The sequence below is a fragment of the Neolamprologus multifasciatus genome, chromosome 17, assembly GCF_963576455.1.
Source record: "Neolamprologus multifasciatus chromosome 17, fNeoMul1.2, whole genome shotgun sequence".
Lineage (NCBI taxonomy): Eukaryota > Metazoa > Chordata > Actinopteri > Cichliformes > Cichlidae > Neolamprologus > Neolamprologus multifasciatus.
Window position 1 is genome coordinate 34657795 of NC_140455.1, and position 22837 is coordinate 34680631.

Below are 22837 nucleotides of genomic sequence, written 5' to 3' on the forward strand. Positions count from 1 at the left end.
AACACAGTGAAGACAGTCGTCAAAAATCAGAGAAATTATAAGACGATGTCTTGTACACTGGTCCCTCGCTTTAACGTGGCCTTGCTGTTTCACAGATTTTTTTGTGCAATTTTGCATGCTTTTTTCGTGTTCTGCGTCCTGATTGGCTGTAGCCCATCGTCAATCACTCTCCTCCATGCCGTGTCTCCTGTACAGAATGCGTTCAGCTTGTCAAATTTACATAAATCTTTGATCGCTAGCAGCGTGACTCTGAAGTGCTGTACTGTATGTTTCTAAGTTTTCTCCCCAACAAACACAACAATGTTGACGAAACGTAGGCAGCTGCGGTAGCACCCAGAAGGCAGAGGAAGATGCTAACCATCGCACAAAACGTTTAACTTCTGGACATGCTAAAGGAAGGTAGACGTTACCATATTTTTCGGACCATAAGGCGTATTAAGCGAAACAAAACAGTCAGATAATTCAAACTTTACTTAACTCATTCTTCTTGCTTCCTCTACCATTGATTCATTAATGTTGAATTCTCTCACAGCTGCTCTAGTCCCATGTTCTGGACCTGAAAACAGGGTTTGATCTTTGGTTTCATTCTATAATACTGGACTTATTTTTCTACAAGGTTTGAACTTTGCGAGTGTTTAAACAAGAGAGAAAAGTGTGAAAATGTTCATGCCTGTCTGAGAAAAGTGTATAAAGTGTGTAGTGATGGCTTTTAAAGCCGTAAAACATCTGTAATAATTGTAAAAAATAAAGTTGGCTACTTCGCGGATTTCACCTATTGCAGGTTACTTTTAGAATGTAACTCCCGTGATAAACGAGGGACCACTAACATAGTTAATGAAAAGACAAGACGAAAACTGGTCAGGGAGGCTGCCAAGAGACCTGTAGCACCACTGAAAGAGTACCAGAACCAACCAGTACTTTCAGGTAGAGCAGGGCGATATGACCAAAAATATTTATCACGATATACATTTGAAAATTTGCGATAACGATATAACTGACGATATAATTGACACTAGACAAAATACTTTACAACTCCTCAACTTTATTAGTGCAAAAAAAAAAAAATCAATGTATTTTCACTTAAACAAGCAGCTTTTTTATGTGCATTAAAGTTATATAAAAATTTAACAGTGCAAATGTAAATCCTTGCTGACAGTTTAACCAAAAGGCATTTCCAGTGGAAATTGGCCGACATATCCTCAGCATAACCATGTATAATATCCACAAAACTTAAAAAGAGGTTATACACACACAATACGGTAATATTATGTTGAAGCACAGTATGTATCACTCCGCGAGCATCCTGACTACAATTGACTATGTGCACGTTAGCATATGCTACTTCCGGTGCGGAAACTCCTGTGGGGAGCTTTGTTTCCGGTGTCCTATTCGCGCCCTGTTTACGGTCCAAAACAAGTTAAGCAAATAAATAAATAAAGCGGCGATTTACATTTCTATAGATGTCTCGGGCATTTACCCAATATATCTGTAAATGATGTTCATCGACTTGTCGATATTTTTCCCCCACGCCTCAGAGCAAAAGAGAAAAGGGATTCAAATGTTATATTTCTCAGCTGTCCCTCGTTTATCGAGGGTGTTATGTTCTAAAAATAACCAGTGATAGGTGAAATCAAGTAGCCAATTTTATTTTTTGACGGTGCAAAACGTTTCGTGTACATCGTGGACATACAGCACTGCACTTCAGAGTCACACTGCTAGCGATAGATGCAGCGATTCTGTACCGTACAGGAGAGACGGAGGAGATCGTCTGCAGCGATCAGGACGCAGGACGTAAAAAAGCATGCAAACTTGCATGTAATTGTAATTTTGTAATTTTGAAGGTAAGTCACAACATACCCTTCGTAAATACTAATGTGTAGAAACCCTTACCAGCAATCATTCATTTTTTGTGTGGCTTTTTTTCACGGTTTGTTAACATGCTGTGTAGGTGTGTACTTGACTAGCTGATATCGACATAACGGGGAAACATCTGGTTTGACTATTGTTCACCTGTAGTTTGAATGCTGAACATTTGCTTGTTTAAATCATAAGACCAGTCACTATACAGAGATGTGCTTCTGAATGTGGACGATGTGTCTTGTGCTGCAGTGATGCAGTTCTGCTTGTGTTTAGTGATGTAAACAACTGATCGATCTAAACTCTTTAAACGTCAAAATTGATCATTAGATTTTTTATGACACAACAGTGGTGAGTGTTCCCACCTTCTCCTCTTTGTAACTTAACGCGATTGTTCCGTTTTCGAGTTTTGGACATGATTTTGGAGTATATCTTCGCAGTAGCGATTGACGCAAAGTAAAGCTACCGGAAATGTACAACCCCACATCCGGTCTCAAACCAGGAAGTTAGCATTTTCTCGTGCACAGGGTCAATAGCCGTAAAACTCCGACAATCCATCAAGCGGTGCGGCTTCGTAGCTTAGCAAAGTCGTACTGAAACATTTGACAGATTTTCGAGCGCCGTGTACATAAAATCGTTTCGAGGTCAGTAAACACAACCAGAATTCATACATAAGGCACACGGGATTATAAGGGGCACTGTCGATTTTCAGAAAAATCAAATGATTGATTTTAAGTGTGCCGTATTTTCCAAAAAACACGGTAATAACGACGGCCCGCTAGCATGCGCTACCAAAAATGTGCTTTGTTGTGTATCTGACAGACAAAAGCCAAACCAGTTCCACACCAGTGAAGTTGCAGCATTTTTACAAACCAATTCTGGTACATCCGTTTCATTCAACGATCCGCTTTCGCTCTTCTCATTCTGCGTTGCCGCCATGTGCGTATGTAAACAAAGGCACTGCGCACGCGCGTTTTACCCATATTCTATCGCGATATTTCATTTTCTTATTGTTGCCCAACATTACACTGGTATTACCGTGAACGGTATGATATACACAACCAGTTCTTGCCCTACTTTCAGGCAAGAACTGGTTGTGTACTACACACTGAAAAACTAACAGTCTCCACATGTCTGGACTGTGGGGTAGGGATGCAGGGTTGGTGAAGCATGGTGGTGGCAACATCATGCTGCTTTTCTTTTGCTGGAACTGTGGTTTTAGTCAAATACTAAACTTTTGATCAGAAATCCCAAGCATACAAATCATACCAAATCAACAAATGAATGGTTTCACCAGAAAAAAAGAAAATTAAAGTTTTGGAACGACCCAGCCAGAGCCCAGACCTAAATCCAGTACAAAATCTGTGAGCTAAAGAGGGCTATGTGCAAGACATGACAAGACAATCTGACAGATTTGGAGTGATTTTGTAAGAGAGTGGGCAAATATTTTCAAGTCAAGATGTGCAATGCTGATAAAAATCCTACCTAACAAGACTGAATGCTGTAATTAAATCAAAATGTGCTTCAACACAGTTTTAGCATAAGGGTGCGTACACGTACAACTAGCTTATTATTGTATTATAGTGTCACATTAAAGGTAAGAAAATTTTTGAAATGATTTATTGCGATCTAATTTTTTTAACATCAGAAAAACCTGGCAGTTTAACAAGTGTGTGTACAGCTACACTACAAGGCTTGTTGACACAAAGCTGATAAGAAAATGTCATGTTAATCCGTATTTTTAAAAACTGCATACATCAGAGGTGGCTCCAGGTGAAGATGACGTAACTATCAGGTCATCTGAGAAGACTGTGACTTAATGGCACGATGGCTGAGAGCATTACAGGAGTGAATCTGCATTAATCCCCTTTGGCTAGCTTCCCAAAACTTGTCAGAGAGCTGTAATCCAGGGTAACAATAGAGGCACTCATTGCAGCTTACAGTGAGGGCATTAAGTCCCTCAGTTATTGTTCACTTTGAGTGTTTGGGAAGAAAAATGTAACAAAGTATGAACTACAGCAAACACATTTAGAAAAAGGATTTTTTCCTAATATAGTTAAGTATAATTAAATCAGTGTTTTCTCCAAGAGGGAGAAAAAGGCCTCTACAAATGTAGTCTCCATTTAGAATAAATGCCCAGTCTATCCGATTACATTTGCCTTAACAAAGCAGCGATGCACTGTTTGTTTTGTTGCTTGTTACGACATCTCCGGGGTCCTCCATTTAGAAATGGACCAGAGAGAGGAAAATAAATGTCTGAGGAAAAGATAAAGAAAAACAAAGGGCCAGGAAAGACTGGGCATGATGGCTACAGATGGAAACTTCACCCACAGTGCATCTCGTCTCAAACTCATTATCTATCTTTGCATAACAAGACCTTTATACTGATCTCATTCAGCCTGTCATTTTTTCTTTCTTGTCACAGTAAGATGCACCACTGCAAATGAATAACAACACACTGAATGCACTGCCCTCGCTGTTCAGGAGGGCGAGCGTGTCATTTTATGTGCCTAGGATTTTTAAGCTCGGTTCTGTTTGGATCCAAAAGCACAGACTGCAGTCTCAGTTTAAGAGTTTGCACCGTCAGCTTATATTTAAATAGTAAAAGTGTCATACTTTATTTTGGGAGCAGCTGGTGAGCTGCATGATAGCTAGACAAAACAGTAATAGTTAATAGAATAAATTCATGTTTTCTGGGTCACGTTGGTCTATGAAGCCATGCTTGGATGCCTCTGAATTAGGGCTGCCACGATTAGTCGACTACTCACGATTACGTCAACTATCAAAATCGTCGACGACTGATTTAATAGTCGACGCGTCGTTTGAAGCTTTGTAAGATCACAAAAGACGCAGGAATAAGTAGTAGGATTTAAGAGTGTAATAACGGACTGAAACAGAAGATGGCAGCACTGCATGTACAAGGATGCCAGCTGCCGTTAAACCCCGAAGAAGAAGAAGCTGTGTCCCAGAATTCATAGCGCAGCCCAGCTCAGTTTCTAACAATGGCGGCAGCTAGTTAGTTTTAATGTTACTCTTATTATTCTTTCTGGGTCACAAAATAAACGTTTAACATATTTTCAGCCGAGAATGGACCTGTATAAACCTCAAATATCTGTTCAGATTATCAAGACACCACATATTTTCAAAAGCGCTCCGACGTTTTCGGAGACATCTGTTACCCACTAGCTCGATAGCTAGCCGGGGGCTAGGCTAACTAGAGCCGTGAGAACACCGGACTCCGGCAAATCGTTTTCAAACCCACCGCCGTCTTTCGCTACTCAGGTTAAACATGATATATAAGTCACTTAGAGAACTTAAACATGTTATTGTTTGGGTTTTTTAGTATTTTATTTGTTCCTGAGTAAATCGGTTTGGCTGAGATTAAAGTTATAGTTTTTACACAGCTGAATAAATGTCAAGCAGACAGCTGATTATCAGAAGTGTGAGATGCTCGAGAATATACTCCGGTGTCTCGTTATATTTTGTTTTGGTGGAGTTTATTAAACTTCACCAAAACAATCTGCAAATTTCATTAAAATTTAAGAAACTATCATCTTGTCTTTATTTTTAGTTAGCACAGACCATACACACTTAAAGCTGTAAGCTAATGATAGTTATATAAGAGCAGATGCTGCTGGTGCAATAAACTGTACGTTTTATGTCCAATGGATGCATGATCTGATTAGTCGACTAATCGCAAAAATAATAGGTGACTAGTCGGCTATCAAAATAATCGTTTTAGGCAGCCCTACTCTGAATGCTCAGTGGGACAAGAAAAATGCTCTATAGTCTATCTCCATTTTACAGTATGCTAACTATCCAAACAGCAAGACACAGATATTTGAAAATAGGCTCAAGTCATCACTCTAGGCAATGCAGGAAATAACACTAATGTGAGCCGGTAAGCGCTGTTATCAGCTCAGCCCTCTACCTGGCACACCCTCGGGCCACAGTCTTTTGGCCTGTAACTTCAACAACAGTGAAACAAGCTCGGTAAAGAAGAGCTTCTGCCTGTGTCTAAACAAACTTATGTCTTCAGAGGGTGTGGCATGTTTTTTTTGTAGCTCACAGAATACAAACTGTGCCATATTTTGCTATGCTTAAAAGATTCTGCATTAAATGGCAATGAAACACTGCTTTTCATCGCCAGAGGTCTGTTAAATCCTGTCAGTGAAACCAAGGATACTACAGTATTACCAACACCCACGTTTGTTAAGTACACTTGTACACTTTCTCACCTTCTAAGACTTAAATGCAAAGAGTAACACCACTACTACATCTGTGATCTAAATACACAATGACTGGCCACATTTTTTTAGGTACACTGTTGAACTGGTTGTTAACAAAAAACATCTAATCAGTCAGTCACATGGCAGAAAGCCAGTGCATTGAAGTTCAATCCAAACATCAAGAAGAAAGAAAGATTACTCTGAATGTGGTACGGTCTGATCTACTGTGAGATTCCAACACAGCCATCTCTAGGGGTTACAAAGAATGATCTGAAAAAGAGAAAGGTTCTCTGAATAAAAATGTCATTAATGCCGCAGGTTGGAGGGGAGTGATCACTTTGGTTCGCTCAGATAGGAAGGCAACAGTAACTCAAATAACCATTCATTGCAACCAGGGTATGCAGAAGAGCATCTCTGAGCACACATGACACTGAAACTTGGAGCAGATGGGCTACAGCAGCAGAAGACCACACCACCTGCCACTCCTGTCAGCTAAGAACAGGAAATCGAGGCTACAGTTTGCACAGGCTCACTGAAATTGGACAACAGATGACTGAAAAACTGCTGCCTGGTCTGATAAGTCTTGATTTCTGCTCTAGCATTCAGGTGGTAGGGACAGAATTGGGCATAAATCCATCCTGGGCTATTAACGATTCAAGCTGCTGCTGGTGGTGGTGGTATGATGATTATTTTCTTGGGACGCATTAGTACCTTAAAGCCTTTAAGACACATCTTCTGACGGCTGCTTCTAGCAGTGTAACGCTCCTTAAACATGACAATGAGTTTATTATACTCAAATGGCCTCCACAGTCACAAGATCACAATCGAATAGAGCACCTTTGGGATATAGTGAAATGGGAGACTGGTGTCGTGGATGTGCTGCTGAAAAATGTGCATCAACAAAACCCGAGGAATGTTTCCAACACTTGCTATGCTGAATTAAAGGCAAAAAGGCGCAACACTTTACGTTGGTATGTTAGGAAGTATAAAGAAATGAGTTTTAAATGTTTATATAAAATGCACCTCTATTATGAGTAGTCACTGGGTGTGTGCATACTCACAACTAATGCAAGTTCTGGCATTGGGCATTTCAGCTAAACATAAACAGAAGTGAGAGGTGTGAAGTGTGCTCTGCTGGTGTATTATTAGTGCGACTGACTGACTTTAGCAGTGATTATAATCTGGCAACCTTCACTCTGGTTCAACCCAAAACACTCTTCATCTGTTTGAATAAAGGTTTGCCCTTCGGCGCAGTGCAGACTTAGAGCAGACTTAGAGCACTAATCCATGGCTGTTTCTCCAGGAAATTTCAGTTATCTGCTTATGCATTAACACACACACACACACACACACACACACACACACACACACACACACACACACACACACTTTCAAAGCTTTTTACACACAATTTAGGTGCATCTTATGATTTTACCTTTTATTTTAATTCTGTGAGGAACATAAATAACTTTTCATAGTGAAACTAGACTTCTACAGTTAGATTAACGTTAACATACACAATTTGAAGTCTTTGTAAACTACAGATATGTGTGATGTTTCACTAAGGGTGTAATAATGGTAATCAATATGAGATTTTGCTATTACTTCAAAATCAACTCAAAGGAACAAATAGTTGTAAGACAAAATGCACACTGAAAATCTCAATTTGGAAAAAAGTAAACATATTTGTTTAATATGACTAACTTTTTTAGAAAGATTCATTTTTTTAATCTAGATTTCACTCTTTATGCTTGGCTAAGCTAGCTACCTATCTCGCTATTAACATATGCAGCTAAAAGTTTGTAGGTCGCGAGTCGTTATGGTAATGGTAAATGGTAAATGGACTGGTTCTTATATAGCGCTTTTCTACTCTTTCTGAGCACTCAAAGCGCTGTACACAACTTGTACATTCACCCATTCACACCCATTCACACAAGCACATTTTTCCTAAGTGCTTTCTAAGTAACATTCACACACACATTCATACTCCAATGGATGCATCGGAGAGCAATTTTGGGGTTAGTATCTTGCCCAAGGATATTTGGCATGCAGACTGGGGAAGCCAGGGATCGAACCACCAACCTTCCGATCAGTAGATGACCTGCTCTACCACCTGAGCTACAGCCACCCACGTAATTATGTATTAATTAAATTATGTAATTTAACTTGGCTTTTCTGAAAGTATACACACTGCCACACTGAACTAATATGTATACTTGTGGGTTTCTACTCACAAGAGTAGGAAATCGGGACGGTAAGCCAATTTCTGTCTTAGCGCATTTGCGCCGCTGTGTGTTATTGTGGTCTTCTTTTGCGGCTTATTCAGTGAATTTTGGTCTGATCCTGGTGAAACTTGGTGTGTGGAGTCAGTGATAGCCCTGGAAGCTAACCAGCCTATCTTTAGTCGGTTACACGAAGTCTGAAGAATTTCTGGTTTGGTTTTGTTTGTTTAGCGGACTTCTGCGCATTTACGTAACTGCTCGTTTAATCACGGCTTGTTTTTGGTGTGTTTGGTGGTTGTAGAAATGGTTTATATGACATTTTAGCTGAGATTCAGAGGTTTCTGTGGATACCACACATGTCTGGACTTATATTTCTCAACCCGCGTTATAACCGATTAAACGTGATTTCCTCGTGAGTTTGTGAGTGTTTCTACTGAGGATTTTGCAGTCACATGACCTCTAACCAGGTCACATTAACTTGGCCACCATATTGGTAGTCACATAGTGACTAATGCCCTAGTCACATAGTGACTAATGCCCTAGTCACATAGTGACTAATGCCCTAGTCACATAGTGACTAATGCCCTAGTCACATAGTGACTATCTGGCAACCAGTGAAGGAAAAATAGGCATTCACCAACCGGTTGGTAAGCTGTTGCTGGAGGTTGACGGCAGTCACCGTTTCAATGATTGTGAAAGCCCCAGTCACATGGGTAACTCTGAAAACATTTCTTTGCAAATACGTCCTTGTGATTGCACTGTTCGCTAGCAGACGTAGTTCACATGGAACACGCCGACTTGTCTGCAAACATTTGCCAGCTACTCTCTGAGCAGTAAAAACCGAGACACAAACTGGGAATGGACACCATTTGTCTTCAAAGTAAACGTTTCTTCTTTTGAAAAATGTTAGCACAAATTTTACTTTCAAAGTAAATACCCTCAGTTTCTGGTTTGTATTGCAAAACGTTTTACTACCGCTCAGATAGCAGCTAGCAAGTGTTTGCAGACATGTGGGCATGCTCCATTGCAAACTACCATTGACCAGTTTTACCTAGGAGTTACTCTACAGCTAAATGCTAGCTATGCTAGCTATGCTAGCATACTCTGCTAAAGTCCTGAAAACATCCGTGTAGTCACCAGAAGGTGCTGTCAAAGGAAGCTATTGTTCAAAGTTGCACTTTGTGGCTATTGTAGCTTCAGGTATACTGCTATCAGACACATTAAAAGAGCATGTGCTGAAAAATAGTAACATCCATTACTAATTCACTCATCAAATCACTATGCAGATCAAGTCTGACTAAAGACGTGGAAGAAAACTGAGCAGCTTTTTAGTTCAATAAGAGAAGCCACAGCCTGTCACTGACTGATGAGGGGAATTTAGCGACCGAGACAGCGTTCACTGAACCGTTAAAGAGATGAAAAGGAGAAAGGCAGACACACTACCCTATATGCACACATACCTATTCAAACAAACACACACGCAGACACACACACACAAACACACAGGGGGGATTTGTCAGCCTCTCTCCATGTGACAAGTTATGCTAGGCTCCTGCTCTCACTCTCATTATTGCGATTATGGTGAAAGCCTGAGAAACAGTGAACTCCTCAAAAACACCGGCTTCATATATATAGCCTGACTATAGACTGACTGAGACCTGCTATTGTGACTGATAAAAGGAATCAACAAGAAACTATGACACACTAATAAAAAGGAGGCGAGTCACACCATGACCACCATGCTGCTTATCTCATCCTTCCTAAAACACAGCCAGTCAAATGCTGACATCAGTCTTCCTGCCAATCAGAAAATCGATTCAATCCCCTAGAGCCAGTCCCTGTGCATCATCACTAACAAATCAACATTAACAGTAAACCTCGACATCTGATTCCTACTTAATTTAATCCTGTGTGATTTTTATTTTTAGCTTTAAGCACCACTTACAGCTGAGGGCACCGAGTGATTCAGCAAAAACAGAAAGGCACATCTGAGCCAAAGGGCAGCAGACACGACTCTTTTCTCCACATTTCACAGTGAAACCAGCAGAGTCACAGTCACGTCATCACAGTCATATATTTTTAGATCCTGAAACACTTGGAGTTAGTTGGTATGTTGGTATGAGCAGTGCTGACTGCTAACTCAAAATGAGTATAACCAAATTTTATATTTGTTTGACTTTTTACTTTTTTTTCTTCTTTTTTACATGTGATATTAGTATATTAGTTAGATTATTATAATCAAACACATACTGATTATTAAGTAGCAGCCTCCAGGCAACATCAACTGGCAAAACTGCAGTTCCTCACATGGCCACTTGAGGCAACTTAAGAAACTGCAGTAATTTCTCTTGCCAAATTCCCCCTTTATGACAGATAGCACGTGAATTTTTATAGAACTCACCTGTTTAAGCTGTGCATAGCTTTAACGGTATATGTTTCTACAATAGAATCACTGTGGAGACTTCTTTGTGTTGCCAGTTTTATGGGCATATCTAAAAACTACAAGAAAGACTGTGTGTGTCCTCCTTAGGGATTTGTGCTATGAAGCCTCAGGTTTACACTGTTGACTGGTAATTATGTAGCAATGCATTTCAGGTCATTTCACAAAGCAATACGAAAAACGAAAGTAATGTAACAACTAGTGTAATGAGATACTTTCGTTAGAGATTAATGAGGTAACTTAAGGCATTATTTTTCATAAAAGTAACAAGTATTGTGTAATAAGTTAATTTTTTTGAGGGTCAACCCCAAGACTGATAACAATGAATTATGAATGCACTTTGCTAACCAAGCCGGCTAGCCAGTTGTAGCAATTTCGAGACACTTAGGAAGTCAAAATTATGAGGTATGTAACTCAAAATAACTCAGTAACTCCAAAGTTTTGAAATAAAAACCTGAAATGTTGAACAGTGGAAAAAAAATACTTTTGTATTTTAAAGAATCACTCTATCACTATCACTCTATTCTTTAAAATACAAAAGTATTACAAATGAGCTATTCATCAACTGACATATCCCAGGTCCAAATTTACTTTATGACATAAAAAATATGTTCTAATTTAATGCTAGTAGAGTCTAATCCTCTTATTAGGAATAGTTTAACCGATCTGGGAAAATTACCGAAAGTAAATGTAACACTGTCAAACAGAGCACATGTACAAATGTAAAAAGTGTCCACCTGGTAAAAGAATAAAAGCCTAACTATATGTCTGTAGTTAGCTAGGGTTTTGTAAGTAAGTAAGTAAGTAACACATTATTCAAAGTTTAGATAATTAAGTTTGTGAGCTGCATTTTTTGTGTAACTGAGAAAACTACAGACTAAAGCTACTATGGCATAAACCTGGGGTGTGAAATTTGGTTTCAAAACTGAGTTTACAAGTGAAAGCAGAGTTTTGGCTACTTGTAATCATTTTTTGTTCTTTGTTCTTTTTCTAGACACCTCAAATTCAAAAGAAATCCTCTGTAAAAACTCAGGTGAAACAGTTGAAGTTGTTGATCTGAGTTGACTGTAGTTTTTTGAAGTGCTGTAACTGCAGATTGAAGAGAGAGATGCTACCCAATAGTGGATAATGAGGCTATAATCAAGTCACAGTAACACAGGCACACCACTCACTGGTGCATACAATCTCACGCACAAGGTCTACCTCGTCATTTGATGCTAATGTAACTGAGACAAGGGAACTGCAAACACTCAGATCTCAGTGACACTTCCCAACTTTCTTCGAGCCAAAGTTCTCTGTTGGGAGGTAAACACTGAAACACCGAAACTCTATTCTTCCGCGCTCTAAAAAGGAAACATAACTGTAGTGCGGCTCTAATTTACATTCTTTTAAACGTGTGCAAGTGTGCATCAAGAACACCTTCAAGTACAGCATAATGACTACCTTATATAACAACACGCACACTGTATGCCTCTTTAAGCCAGCAGGTGCACAAGTTGTGTTTTTCCGTTATTTGTGTGTGTGTGTGTGTTTGTTTGTGTGTGTGTGGACTAGCTTGTGTAATATGTTCCTAGTAGCCTTGGGCAAAGGGAAGAACAAGGAGGTACAGAAATGACACAAGGAGAGAAAGTAGATCCTAAGTACAGAGCGAACCCTCCAGCCACAACGAGCAGCTACTGCTTTAACTCACCACAACACAGCACGGCTGCATTTTTAGTAACAGCCTCTATTGTCTAGCAGCTCGTCTTGAGATCTAGAGCCAATTCATTGGTTCACTCTCTTCAGTGTGCTGAGAGAGTCGAAGAGTCAGTCGAGAGATTCATCTGTACAAGAAATTCACTGTTAAAATGTGGGACGTATGCACAGATGAAATGGACAGGTTACATCCAAAAAACCCTCCAAGTTAAAGCCGATAATTTGGGTTGAATTTAAACATCTTTTGAAACAGCTGTAAAGCATTAAAATTGAAGGTGCAGTTACATATAACTACAAGAATACCATACACCAGAAGGACATCTATCCAGCCATCCATCCAGGAGCTTTTTTGGCACAGTTTGGGTCTACTACCTTTACAGATTATGGTCAGTACAAAGAGTTCGATCAATTATTTCTATCCTCATGAGGATAGACTTTTCCAAGGTAGTAGTTAGGGATGCAATGATACCAATTTTTTCAAACCGATACGATACCGATACCGATACTTGGATCTGAGTACTTGCCGATACAGAGTACAAAAAACGATACTTCTACCACACCCACACACACACAAATACAAATAATTGGAAGACAGGTTTTATTATATTCTCTGCCGATAAAAAATAAAATCTTAATAAAAATGACCACAAAAAAATTTCAAGTGAAAAATAAGCACTTCTGTTAAATTATTGCAGAGTGTCCACATTGTAATTTTACAAAATATCACTGAACTATTGGCACTGTCTCGAGCTTTCAGAATAATAAATAAACACTTCTGTTTGGAATAAAATAAATACAAATTAGGTTTGCGAATAAAATAAACTTTTAAATTATTGCAGAGTGTCCATAATGTAAACAAACAAACAAAATAATTATTATTAAATAAAAAATAAAATATAAAAAATTATAAAATAAATAATAAATAAAATAATAATTGGCCCCCTAGTGGCCAATCTAAAAAACTACAACAGAAATGACAAGCCACTCTCTGATTAATGAAATAAGTTAGTATCGGTTCATGGTATCGGTTAACTTTTCCGAGTATGAGTACACACACATTTCACAGTATCGGCCCCGATACCCGATACCAGTATTGGTATCGGTGCATCCCTAGTAGTAGTACCCCCATACACAGGATCACAGAATTGCTCAAAGTGTACGAAAATGATGTGAATCGCACGGCCTTTGCAGGGGTGAGATTTTAACTCAAAGTCAACCCTTTGAGAGATTTTGGGCGGATATACTGTCCTTCTTTGTCATCAAAACACCAAAATGAGGTCATAACTTTCGTACAAATGCCGTTCTGTCCTTCTGATCGTGAATGTTTGTAAAGCTCTTAACCCTCACATTTGGCAATGTCAGGGTAAACATTTGTTTGCCTTTCTCTATTTTAATATCTTGTTTAAAATAGATTATCACTGTCAAAGGATCAAGCTGATAATTTATCGCAGTACAGTAAGAAACATGCATCTCTAGTATGCTTTGCAAGATGATATGTGCTCCACAGTTTTCCCCCACCTCAGACAAAAAAGAAAAAAGATCTTGGGAATTTCCATTCTTTCTCAGTGAACGATGCATTCGTGTCATTTTGCACTTGGTGTTCTACAGAAGCCAATAAAGAAGTATTGTATGAAGCCCACCTTTAATCATTCTTTTCTCTGGAATCTGGTGTGGAAACAACACCAGACAATGGTGGTGGTGGTGGTGGAGGGGGGTCGGAAAAGACCGAGTAGGAAAGAAGAAAAAAGAGGGCATTCTGCTGACTCAGGCTTTTAGTTTCCCTCCCTCAAGCTGCCCTTAGATCTGTGGCAGTCCAGTCACAGGGGGCATCGCTGCACACCCCTACACGTGAAAGGACCCGAGGTTGCCATGGTAACAGCTAACATGAGTCCACACAGGCTGCCAAGGGAAAAATGCGACGGGGTCACGGATGAAAGTTCTGACAGCTTCCTGGGTCAAAGATCGCCGGGCAGGAAAGAGGGAAAGGTGGAAGAGGATGGTGGTTATCACCTTGAGAGGCAGCCAGAGAGGGCATATCAGCACACACACACACACACACACACACACACACACACACACACACACTGGCCTCCAACACTGATACCGGCTTAATAAAAACATTCCATTTTGACAAGGACAGTTCGGCCCATAATGGCACATGTGGGAGTCACACGGAAATTCAAGAAGGCAACACAAACACAGCAAGCATGAAACAAGCAGGAGAGTTTTGAAATGAAGCTACAGTAAACAAATAAATACTAATATTAGGAAAAATCTATACTGAACTAACCTCTGCGCTATTTAGACAGAACTTATTGAATATCAGTAACAACATGATCACATGACAGAAGCTGGCAGATGGCTTGCAGCATGCTTCTCTTTGTGTCTCAGTTCACTTGAGTTGATTCATGAATATTTATCGTGAATACGCTTGGATGGATGCCGGTCAGAGGAGGCACACACACACACACACACACACACACACACGGGGAGGTTTTGGTTCACCGCAGCGGACGCACGGGCCTTTGCCCTCAAACATAATCCACAAAGGTCAAAGAGGAGGAGCCAGTAGGCGTCAGACAATCTGGAAAAAGCAGCTGGGTGCTGGTTTCTAACAATACTTGTTTTTATTGTTGTTATAACATATATTTAACATTTACTTGGTACCTATGTTTTTTCAATGTCCTGTCTATGTTGAGCACAGTCAGAGCACACGCCACCTGACTACAGCGTAGCGTGAAGACCATGAGGAATTTCTATACTCGATCTTTTTGACAGAAACCCTACTGCCATGATGGACGCAGATGTTATGAATCACATTAATGGGGGTCCTGTTCCACATGAGCACTGAGCCTTTATTAATGTGATTAGTCACACCTGTGTTTGTCTCCTACTCCAGGTCATAATGGCGGCTGCGAGGAAGGTCAGTGACGGAAAGAGAATATTTGTGGTGATCTAATCTAGCACGATGGTCTTCAATCATCTTTGCACTATCATTAACTCCATCCATTCGCTTCCGCTTATACTTCATTAACTCATTTAATATAAACTAGATATTTATAACATGGCTACATTTTTGTTGGTTTTTTTTGTAACCAAGTAAGTAACCAACTCATGGACAAGATGCACTGTTTTAAAGCATACTTTTGGCATTTCTACTAGGTTAAATGGACATCACATATGCAATCATCAGCGACAACATTAACATCACCTACCAAATATTAAAAACGTCCTGCTCATCCACCAAAGCAGCTCTGATCCATTCCTTCAGGTGGGTTAAAGCCACTGGATGTGGCTTGTTTCAATGCATTCTAATGATGTGCTATCAGATTGGGATGTGAAATATTTGAAGGCCATCTTAACACATTTTACTGTGTGGTGGGTGACGTTGCACTGTTTCCCACACACAGACTTTAATAGAGCGGGATTATTTATGACTGCAGTTAGATTTTTTTTTTAAATTTTCCATCACTGAACAATCCACTTGCGGTCAATCCCCAGAAAGTCTCTCGTCCCATGGTGGGACAGACTCCAGATCCACTGCAGATGGACTACAGTTGGCTATGGTAGCCCCTTCTTCTTTAGAACTGGTTTATGTGCTGCTTTACCAAAAATCAGTGGGGCCGCATGATGCTGCTGCTTTTGGAAGTTAAAGTTGGAGTCCACTGACAGAGAAACTGTAAAGACTGGAGAGGCAGCTGACTGTTGCTTATTTACTGGAATAAGGCATGTATTATTTGTTAACTTATTTAAGCATGTGTGGGTGCACCATGTTTCAGTTTACCCCCATTACTGCCAAAAATGCAGTGCTTTTACAGTCCTGCTGGGCAGGCCACCACCATCAGGTACTGACTCTCTGATTAGGTTGATCTGCAATGATGTTCAGGTGTGGTATGTTCAAAAATAACACTCCAGACCAAAGGTTTCCCAGTAGAGAATTCCAGTGTAACGAGAAGGTCAAAGTTACTCACTTTATCTGTTAGAAGTTTTAAGGTTATGGCTGTATTTTGTCCAAACTGTTGGCTCAATAGTTGCTGCCTAAGTTTATATAGCTTCTTGGTGCATTCAAAATAAGTACATTATTTTAAAGTATTCACTCAAGCCCATCTAATTAATGAGGAAAAGCTATCTACGAAACCTGAAACCTCACTGCCCACCACTTCTGCCTGTAGGCTTTGAATTTTTAAAGCTGCACCTCGAGGACATCGACAATCTAATTAGATCTCTTGGCCGGCTCCTTCGGGCTGACTTTGTAAAATCAATTATTTCTCAGATAAATCATTAAGGTTTTGCATGATTTTTTGTGCACCATTGTGCCCAAACATGCACACACAGATGGGCTGTTACATAAGAAGATAGATCTTACACATGGGAATAGGCCAGTAAACACTTTGCGTTTGCTAAATCACCCAACATTGTACCACTGAAGTGCCCCAGCTGTATGCTGTCCGGTGTGGAAAACATTTTTTTAAAACCACAAAGGAAAGAACAGCAAACACGTCTTAAGATCCATCAAGAAAGCACATTCTCTTTTAAAGAACAAATTGATTTTTATGTTATATCATCTTTCCAGTAATAAATCAAGGAGACACAAAAACACCCTGTTATGTCGTCCTTCTGTTAGATCTCCAGATGTCTTTCTTTCTTGTTCTTTTCTGTTACCACTCAAAAAAAGAAAAAACAAGAGATGATAAAAGTGCATTTCATCACTTTGGACCATATGGGACGGGGGATTAGGCGCTTGCTAACAGACAGCATTAGCCACGCAGGCTGAGGCAGGTAGAGGTTGGCAACCTGCTAGCTGATTACTGGAGACACACAGATGAAGCTAACTAGACTGTTACAGGAGCTGGGAGAAAGCTGCCAGTCAAAATGTTTCAGAAGTAAGAATCACAGTTCACCACAAGCGTAACATTTCAAAATAATTAGAATGTTGCCACGGCGATTAATGAGCTGAAAACATCAACGCGAAGCTGTGGTTGAATGTTCAAAGACGTGAAATGAGACGTTCAGGTGTGACCTGCAAGTGACTGTCTGTGAAAATGAATCAAAGATGGGACATTTTCTAAAGGTTTTGTATTAATCAGCAACAGAAAAAAGGAAACAAATGTGACAACTTAAGAAAAGTATGCAGACTTTATAATGACAATTTGTATTTCGTTCATATTGGTTATCACAGGAAATTCAAAGCTTTTTTAATTTGGAGTTTTTGTTTCTTCTGTCTCGTCTTCATGTTGTTTTAACAGCTAGGTGTGAGGCAGCCACGTGACAATAACACGATTAGTTAAAGAAGCACGAGGCTGAGCGACTTGCTGAGAGTTATGCTTAGCATTAACAGTGGATTTTCATTCTTGGGAAAAGTACAGTAAATTTGCACATCTGCCTACTAAGAGCTCAGTTCAACTGCTGCACTGTACGTTTTTGAATTCTAACATATGTATTCATACGTTCAATAGTTACACAATACACAATAAAAAATTCTTACAATTTCTACATTGCCATATCACAACAGTCCCTTCAAAGCAGTTTATATTGTAAAGTAGCAGCCAGAATTTCAAGGGTGCCGAGCCAGATCTCCAATTAACTGAGTCCGGCTTCTAAAGCAATAAACAGACTACAATTATTATTTTTATCATTACTACTAAAGGAGGCCAAGGATTAGCTAAACATTTGCAACCCAGTATAATGCCAAAGTGTACAATAGCAGCCCATTCCCAGCTAGGGCTGTTCGATATAACGATATATATCGGATGATGATATAAAAACATCTATCGTTTCATTTTATGCTATCGTTTGTTTTGTGGTGTCGCAAAATAAACTATTTACGGCAATATTTTTTCATCGTTTTCATGGTCACTGTAGTGGCTATATTAATTACTTAAAGTTCTCTTTTTCTGTTATATTTAATATAACCACACTACGGACGGACAAGCGCCTGTTTTTATGCGTTGTCGTTAGCAACAACGGCTGTAAAATCATCGCGTGTTTATTTTCCACATAAACCTTTAACAATAAAGCTCAAGATCCTGTTGAGACTTTTCAAAATAAACTGAATCACGTGAAAGAGGATGCAGAGTGTTTACGGATGAAAAGCAACAAAGAGCCGTCAGGTGCTAAAAAAATAAACCTTAGACTCAAACGTTAGAACAGGCTTTTCCCCGCAGCACGCCGTGTAATAAATACTCACAAAGAAAACGGCGGCTGTTACAACTTATGTCTAAAAATGTATCGTTTCACGCATCGGTTAAAACACTCGACTCCAGGTACACGACGCCCAGCTGGAAACACTTCACGCAAGTCGAGCTGCCCGAGATTCACAGAATTTACAGAAAATGTTACATTTTTGTGATTTGTATAAGATAAGATAGAACTTTATTAATCCCTCAGGTGGGTTCCTCTGGGAAATTCGGTTTCCAATAGCACAGCACCGACAGAAGTTACAGAATGTGAGCAGAATACCATAGATACACATAGAGACATATATAAATGAAGCGTATACAAAAGGGATAAATAGAATAAATAAGAATAAGAATACAAGAGAATTGCACATTTCAAGTATTGAAGTCTATTGCACCGTTGGTTATTTAAAAAAAAAAAAAAAAAAAGAGTATTGCACAGTGAATCGGGACAAACATGATTTACTAGCTATTTGGTGCTAGACACATAGCATGTAGCTGGATTATTATCAGTTTAGTTAAAATTACCCCACTGCTCACAGTAAACACAGTAAATCCAAATACTAAGCTGAAAGACTCTAAAATGTTCCACGGAGCTGATTCTAAATAAAGGGCTGGGTTGTAATTCATGAAGAGTTTGCCACTTTCATAACCCATATGGCAGGATGGCAGGGGTGTCGAACTCCAGGCCTTGAGGGCCAGTGTCCTGCAGGTTTTAGCTATCACCCTAGGTCAACACACCTGAATCAAATGATTAGTTCATTACCAGGCTTCTGGAGAACTTCAAGTCATTTAGCCATTTAAATCAGCTGTGTTGGATCAAGGACATCTAAAACGTGCAGGACTCCGGCCCTCAAGGCCTCGAGTTCGACATCTGTGCCATATGGTCATCAGACTTAAGGTTTAAGTAAAAATATTAGGCCAACATAAAACATCATGTTTAAGCTCAGTGTTGTATTAGACCTTTTATAAGTTCATCAAAATAGCCTGTCGCTCTTCTCACACTTACAATTCAGACTCACAATACTAGGATACCCCCCCAAGTGCAATTTAGTCTAGTTTTGAACATAACTAAAGTTGTATTCATGTACTTACACTGAGAAAAATGAAACATGCCTCTAAATTCATCCAACCAAATACATAAGAAGAGACATAAATAAGTGTGCCATAGCATTTTTCGTGAGAATAGAGGTTACTTACATCAAAGGAATAAAGAAAATCAAACAAATCATGAACAAACTTATAGTTGAAAACCTAAACCAATGAAAAGCCTTTTTGTCTGACCTTCAATAGGACAACAGATCAACAAACACAACAAAGGCGCTTTAAATAATTACTGCACCTGACCTTTCTAACGAGATACAAAAGCAGGTAGGACAAAAACATGCAGATCTTTATCTGCCACACATCAAACAGCCTGCGTACGCGGCTCAGGCTGTTTTGTGTGTTCACATTAAGCTAAGACGGGAAGCCAGACAAATGCAATATTCCAATATGAATTGAATCTTATTATTAAAGAGAGCAGCAGAGCATGTGATTGGGTGGTGAGGTGAGGTGGGGTGGGGGTGTACAGACAGATAGACAGATTATTTATTATCCATGAAGAAGAGAGAGAGAGCTTGTAAACTGAGCTGGCTCAGTAAACAAGAGTTCTGGGTCAAAGTCTGAATGCACAACAAGGAGCGAGAGGGAGAAACGTGAGAGGGACGGGAGCTTTTTGCCCTCTCCTCCAATGAGATCACGTGACAGTTCAGGTTTTTAATCCAAACACACACACACAGACACACATTCCCATGCAAGTGGCTTCCAACATTATACTGGTGTCTTTATTGATTTGTTGTATTGTGACCAGATGGCGGCTATCTCAGTGTGTGTGCTGTGTAAGTGACAGGACTGGACTGGCCTCAGGGACAAGGGTCAGAGCAGCGTGATACAGCGAATGCGCGCGCACACACACAGAGTAACGCACAAAAGCAAGGCGAAATATCACAATGAGTGACTGCAAGGGGCTCAAATGCACCTGCATTTATGAGAAGTGAGTGCATCCTTTGAAATCGTGTGGCTCACTCTTACTACAGGTGCAGTCTTCAAGGGAAGAAGCGGAAGGCCTAATCCCTCAGACACATATGGCATCCTCATTCATAAATCCAGTACAAAGCATGCAGGTATTAACAAGAGCAGCTCATGTAATCGAGAGCTATATTTGCTTTGCACACCGTGCAAGAAAACTGCAGCAGCTCCTGCCAGCTTCAAAATAAAAGCAGGTTTAGTAAAGGAGTATTGTTGTTTTAGGAGAGCCCAGTCAAAATAAAAGCAGGAGTAACATGTGCACGGTCCCAAGCAGGTGTAACACGAGAGCATCTCAGGAGAGGCGTCTGCATCCTTACCTCAGGGCGACGCGCACCGAGCTCTCATCCGGCCCGCTGCTGCTGCTCATGGTGGCACGGGAGGCTGGCCCGAAACAGCCCGCTTAAATATAGCTCAGTTTCGCTTTTTTTCTTTTCCCTTTATCCTCTTAGACGGGAGAGCGTCGCGGTCTCCCTCCCTCCCTGCTCCTCTCAATAAAGCGCTTTCTATCTTGGGCTTCCACCGCGGCCGCCGCTTTCGCTTCACCTCGTCGCCGGCTTGGAAATAAACCCCATTTTAAAGGCTCAATCTATTCTATATGAATAGATTTGGATTCCATGTTCAGGGAAATGTGGCTAAGGATTCAGCCGTGGTCATCTCCTGGGAGGCATCGTCGCTTCCTCCGGCCCGGGTGGAGCGCGCTGTGTGAGTGTGGAGGAGCCGGGATCCGCCTGGCGTGTAATTGCCCTGGACGTAACCAAGCTCCTCCCCCCAGGAGAGCCGTACCAATCCAGGCAGGGGGCAACCTCACACACCAGCAATAATAAAAGTAATAATAATAATAATAACACAATTGTGTCGACTGTCAGCTCAGTGAAACTGACTTTATCGTGACATATCGCTAAAAACTCCAGAATATATGCATGGCCTGCAGTCCTTGAAACCCTAAAAAAGGCAACGTGAAGCGATTTTAAACTTCCACTTAATATAAACCTGGCCTCTTCTGTCTGTGTGTAATAATTAGATGACGTTATAGGGCACAAAATTGAACTTGGCCACGTTGCCATCTAGTGGTGAATTCTTATCATTACACCCGTGAACTATAATTCTGAAGGTTTGTATTCAACAAAAAATTATCATGTATGTCAATATGGAGACTTTTCAAATCCTCATTCAACTTAATCCTCTTTCAACTCTACTTTTACACACATTCACCTACAGACACCTTTTAAACTGTAAAATAAGCCAAGACATTGAACTATTCAGCTTGGATTTATCTTTTCAATATCTTTTATAGTTTTTCTTCAGTTCCAGTTTAAGTTTAATAATTTTACCCTCAAAACGTGGACTTTTAGAAGCAGTTTTTCAGCAGGTGCATCGTGGCAGATTTAACAGGGCTTTGCCACAGAGCAACAGTATCTCTGTATTTACTCCAGTCCAACTGAAAGCTGTTGTATGTATGTACTTTGTCTAAACACTAACACACAATTATTCTTAAAGTAAAACCCACAAAATCTTTAATGATTAAAAACTATTTTGCCTGTTTATTTGATGCCAGTTCCCCTCTTTCTCTGTAATTTACACTCGAATACTCACAGACAGACACACAGAGCAGATATTTGGTAAATATGCTGGTTTTTCATTTGAGATTCTTGAGTTTAGACATTTAATTCAGATTTCTCTCATGATGGTCTGGACCACGTTGTCCCTGATGGAGCAGGAGAAAATGGTCTGGCTGTTCAGTGCTGTAAAAGTTTTGGAGATTCAATCCAAAGTGGCCTTTGTGACACTGATGGAGAGTATGCTCAGCCTTTGGGAGGCCGTGTTTAAGAGGGGGCGAGGACGAAGTCATATTTGTTGTGTTCCCACTAGTGCTGTCAGCGTTAATCTCGTTGAAATGACGTTAACGCCACAACACGGCAAATCTCCGTTAACGAGCTACCGCGGATCGCCCTGTGCGTGGGGCTGGACGGCCAACACGTTAACGAGCTAACTGCGCTAACACACTATTTCCCACCAATGTAATTGAGCATTGCGTGTCACATCCAACATACTGTTTTACTTTTGTCCATGACACGCTTACCTTCAGGGTCATACGTCACATGAAAACCAAAATAGTTCCATACGCCAGATCTGAATTAGGGTGGGGGA

The 22837-nt window shown here is 40.2% G+C and overlaps 1 protein-coding gene and 2 long non-coding RNA genes across 7 annotated transcripts in view; 1 reads left to right on the forward strand and 2 right to left on the reverse strand.

Moving 5' to 3' along the window:
• Positions 1–22791, reverse strand: part of LOC146499736 (kinesin-like protein KIF21A) — a 53601-nt gene extending 30810 nt beyond the window's left edge. For 3 of the 5 annotated variants that reach the window (XM_085137736.1, XM_085137735.1, XM_085137733.1), the window contains exon 1: positions 21007–21432. In XM_085137736.1, coding sequence (XP_084993862.1) covers positions 21007–21056 — 50 coding nt within the window. In that variant the 5' untranslated portion in view covers positions 21057–21432. Of the gene's footprint in view, positions 1–21006; positions 21434–22769 lie in introns of those variants that run through there. The other 2 variants (XM_085137737.1, XM_085137734.1) reach the window with 2 other exon arrangements.
• On the forward strand, positions 8245–9926 carry LOC146499737 (uncharacterized). The gene is made up of 2 exons (XR_014870169.1): positions 8245–8812; positions 8883–9926. It is a non-coding gene; the product is annotated as an uncharacterized LOC146499737 (long non-coding RNA).
• On the reverse strand, positions 11671–19041 carry LOC146499738 (uncharacterized). The gene is made up of 2 exons (XR_014870167.1): positions 16394–19041; positions 11671–16187 (listed from the first exon to the last, which is right to left on the reverse strand). It is a non-coding gene; the product is annotated as an uncharacterized LOC146499738 (long non-coding RNA).
• Positions 22792–22837: the final 46 nt, after the last annotated feature.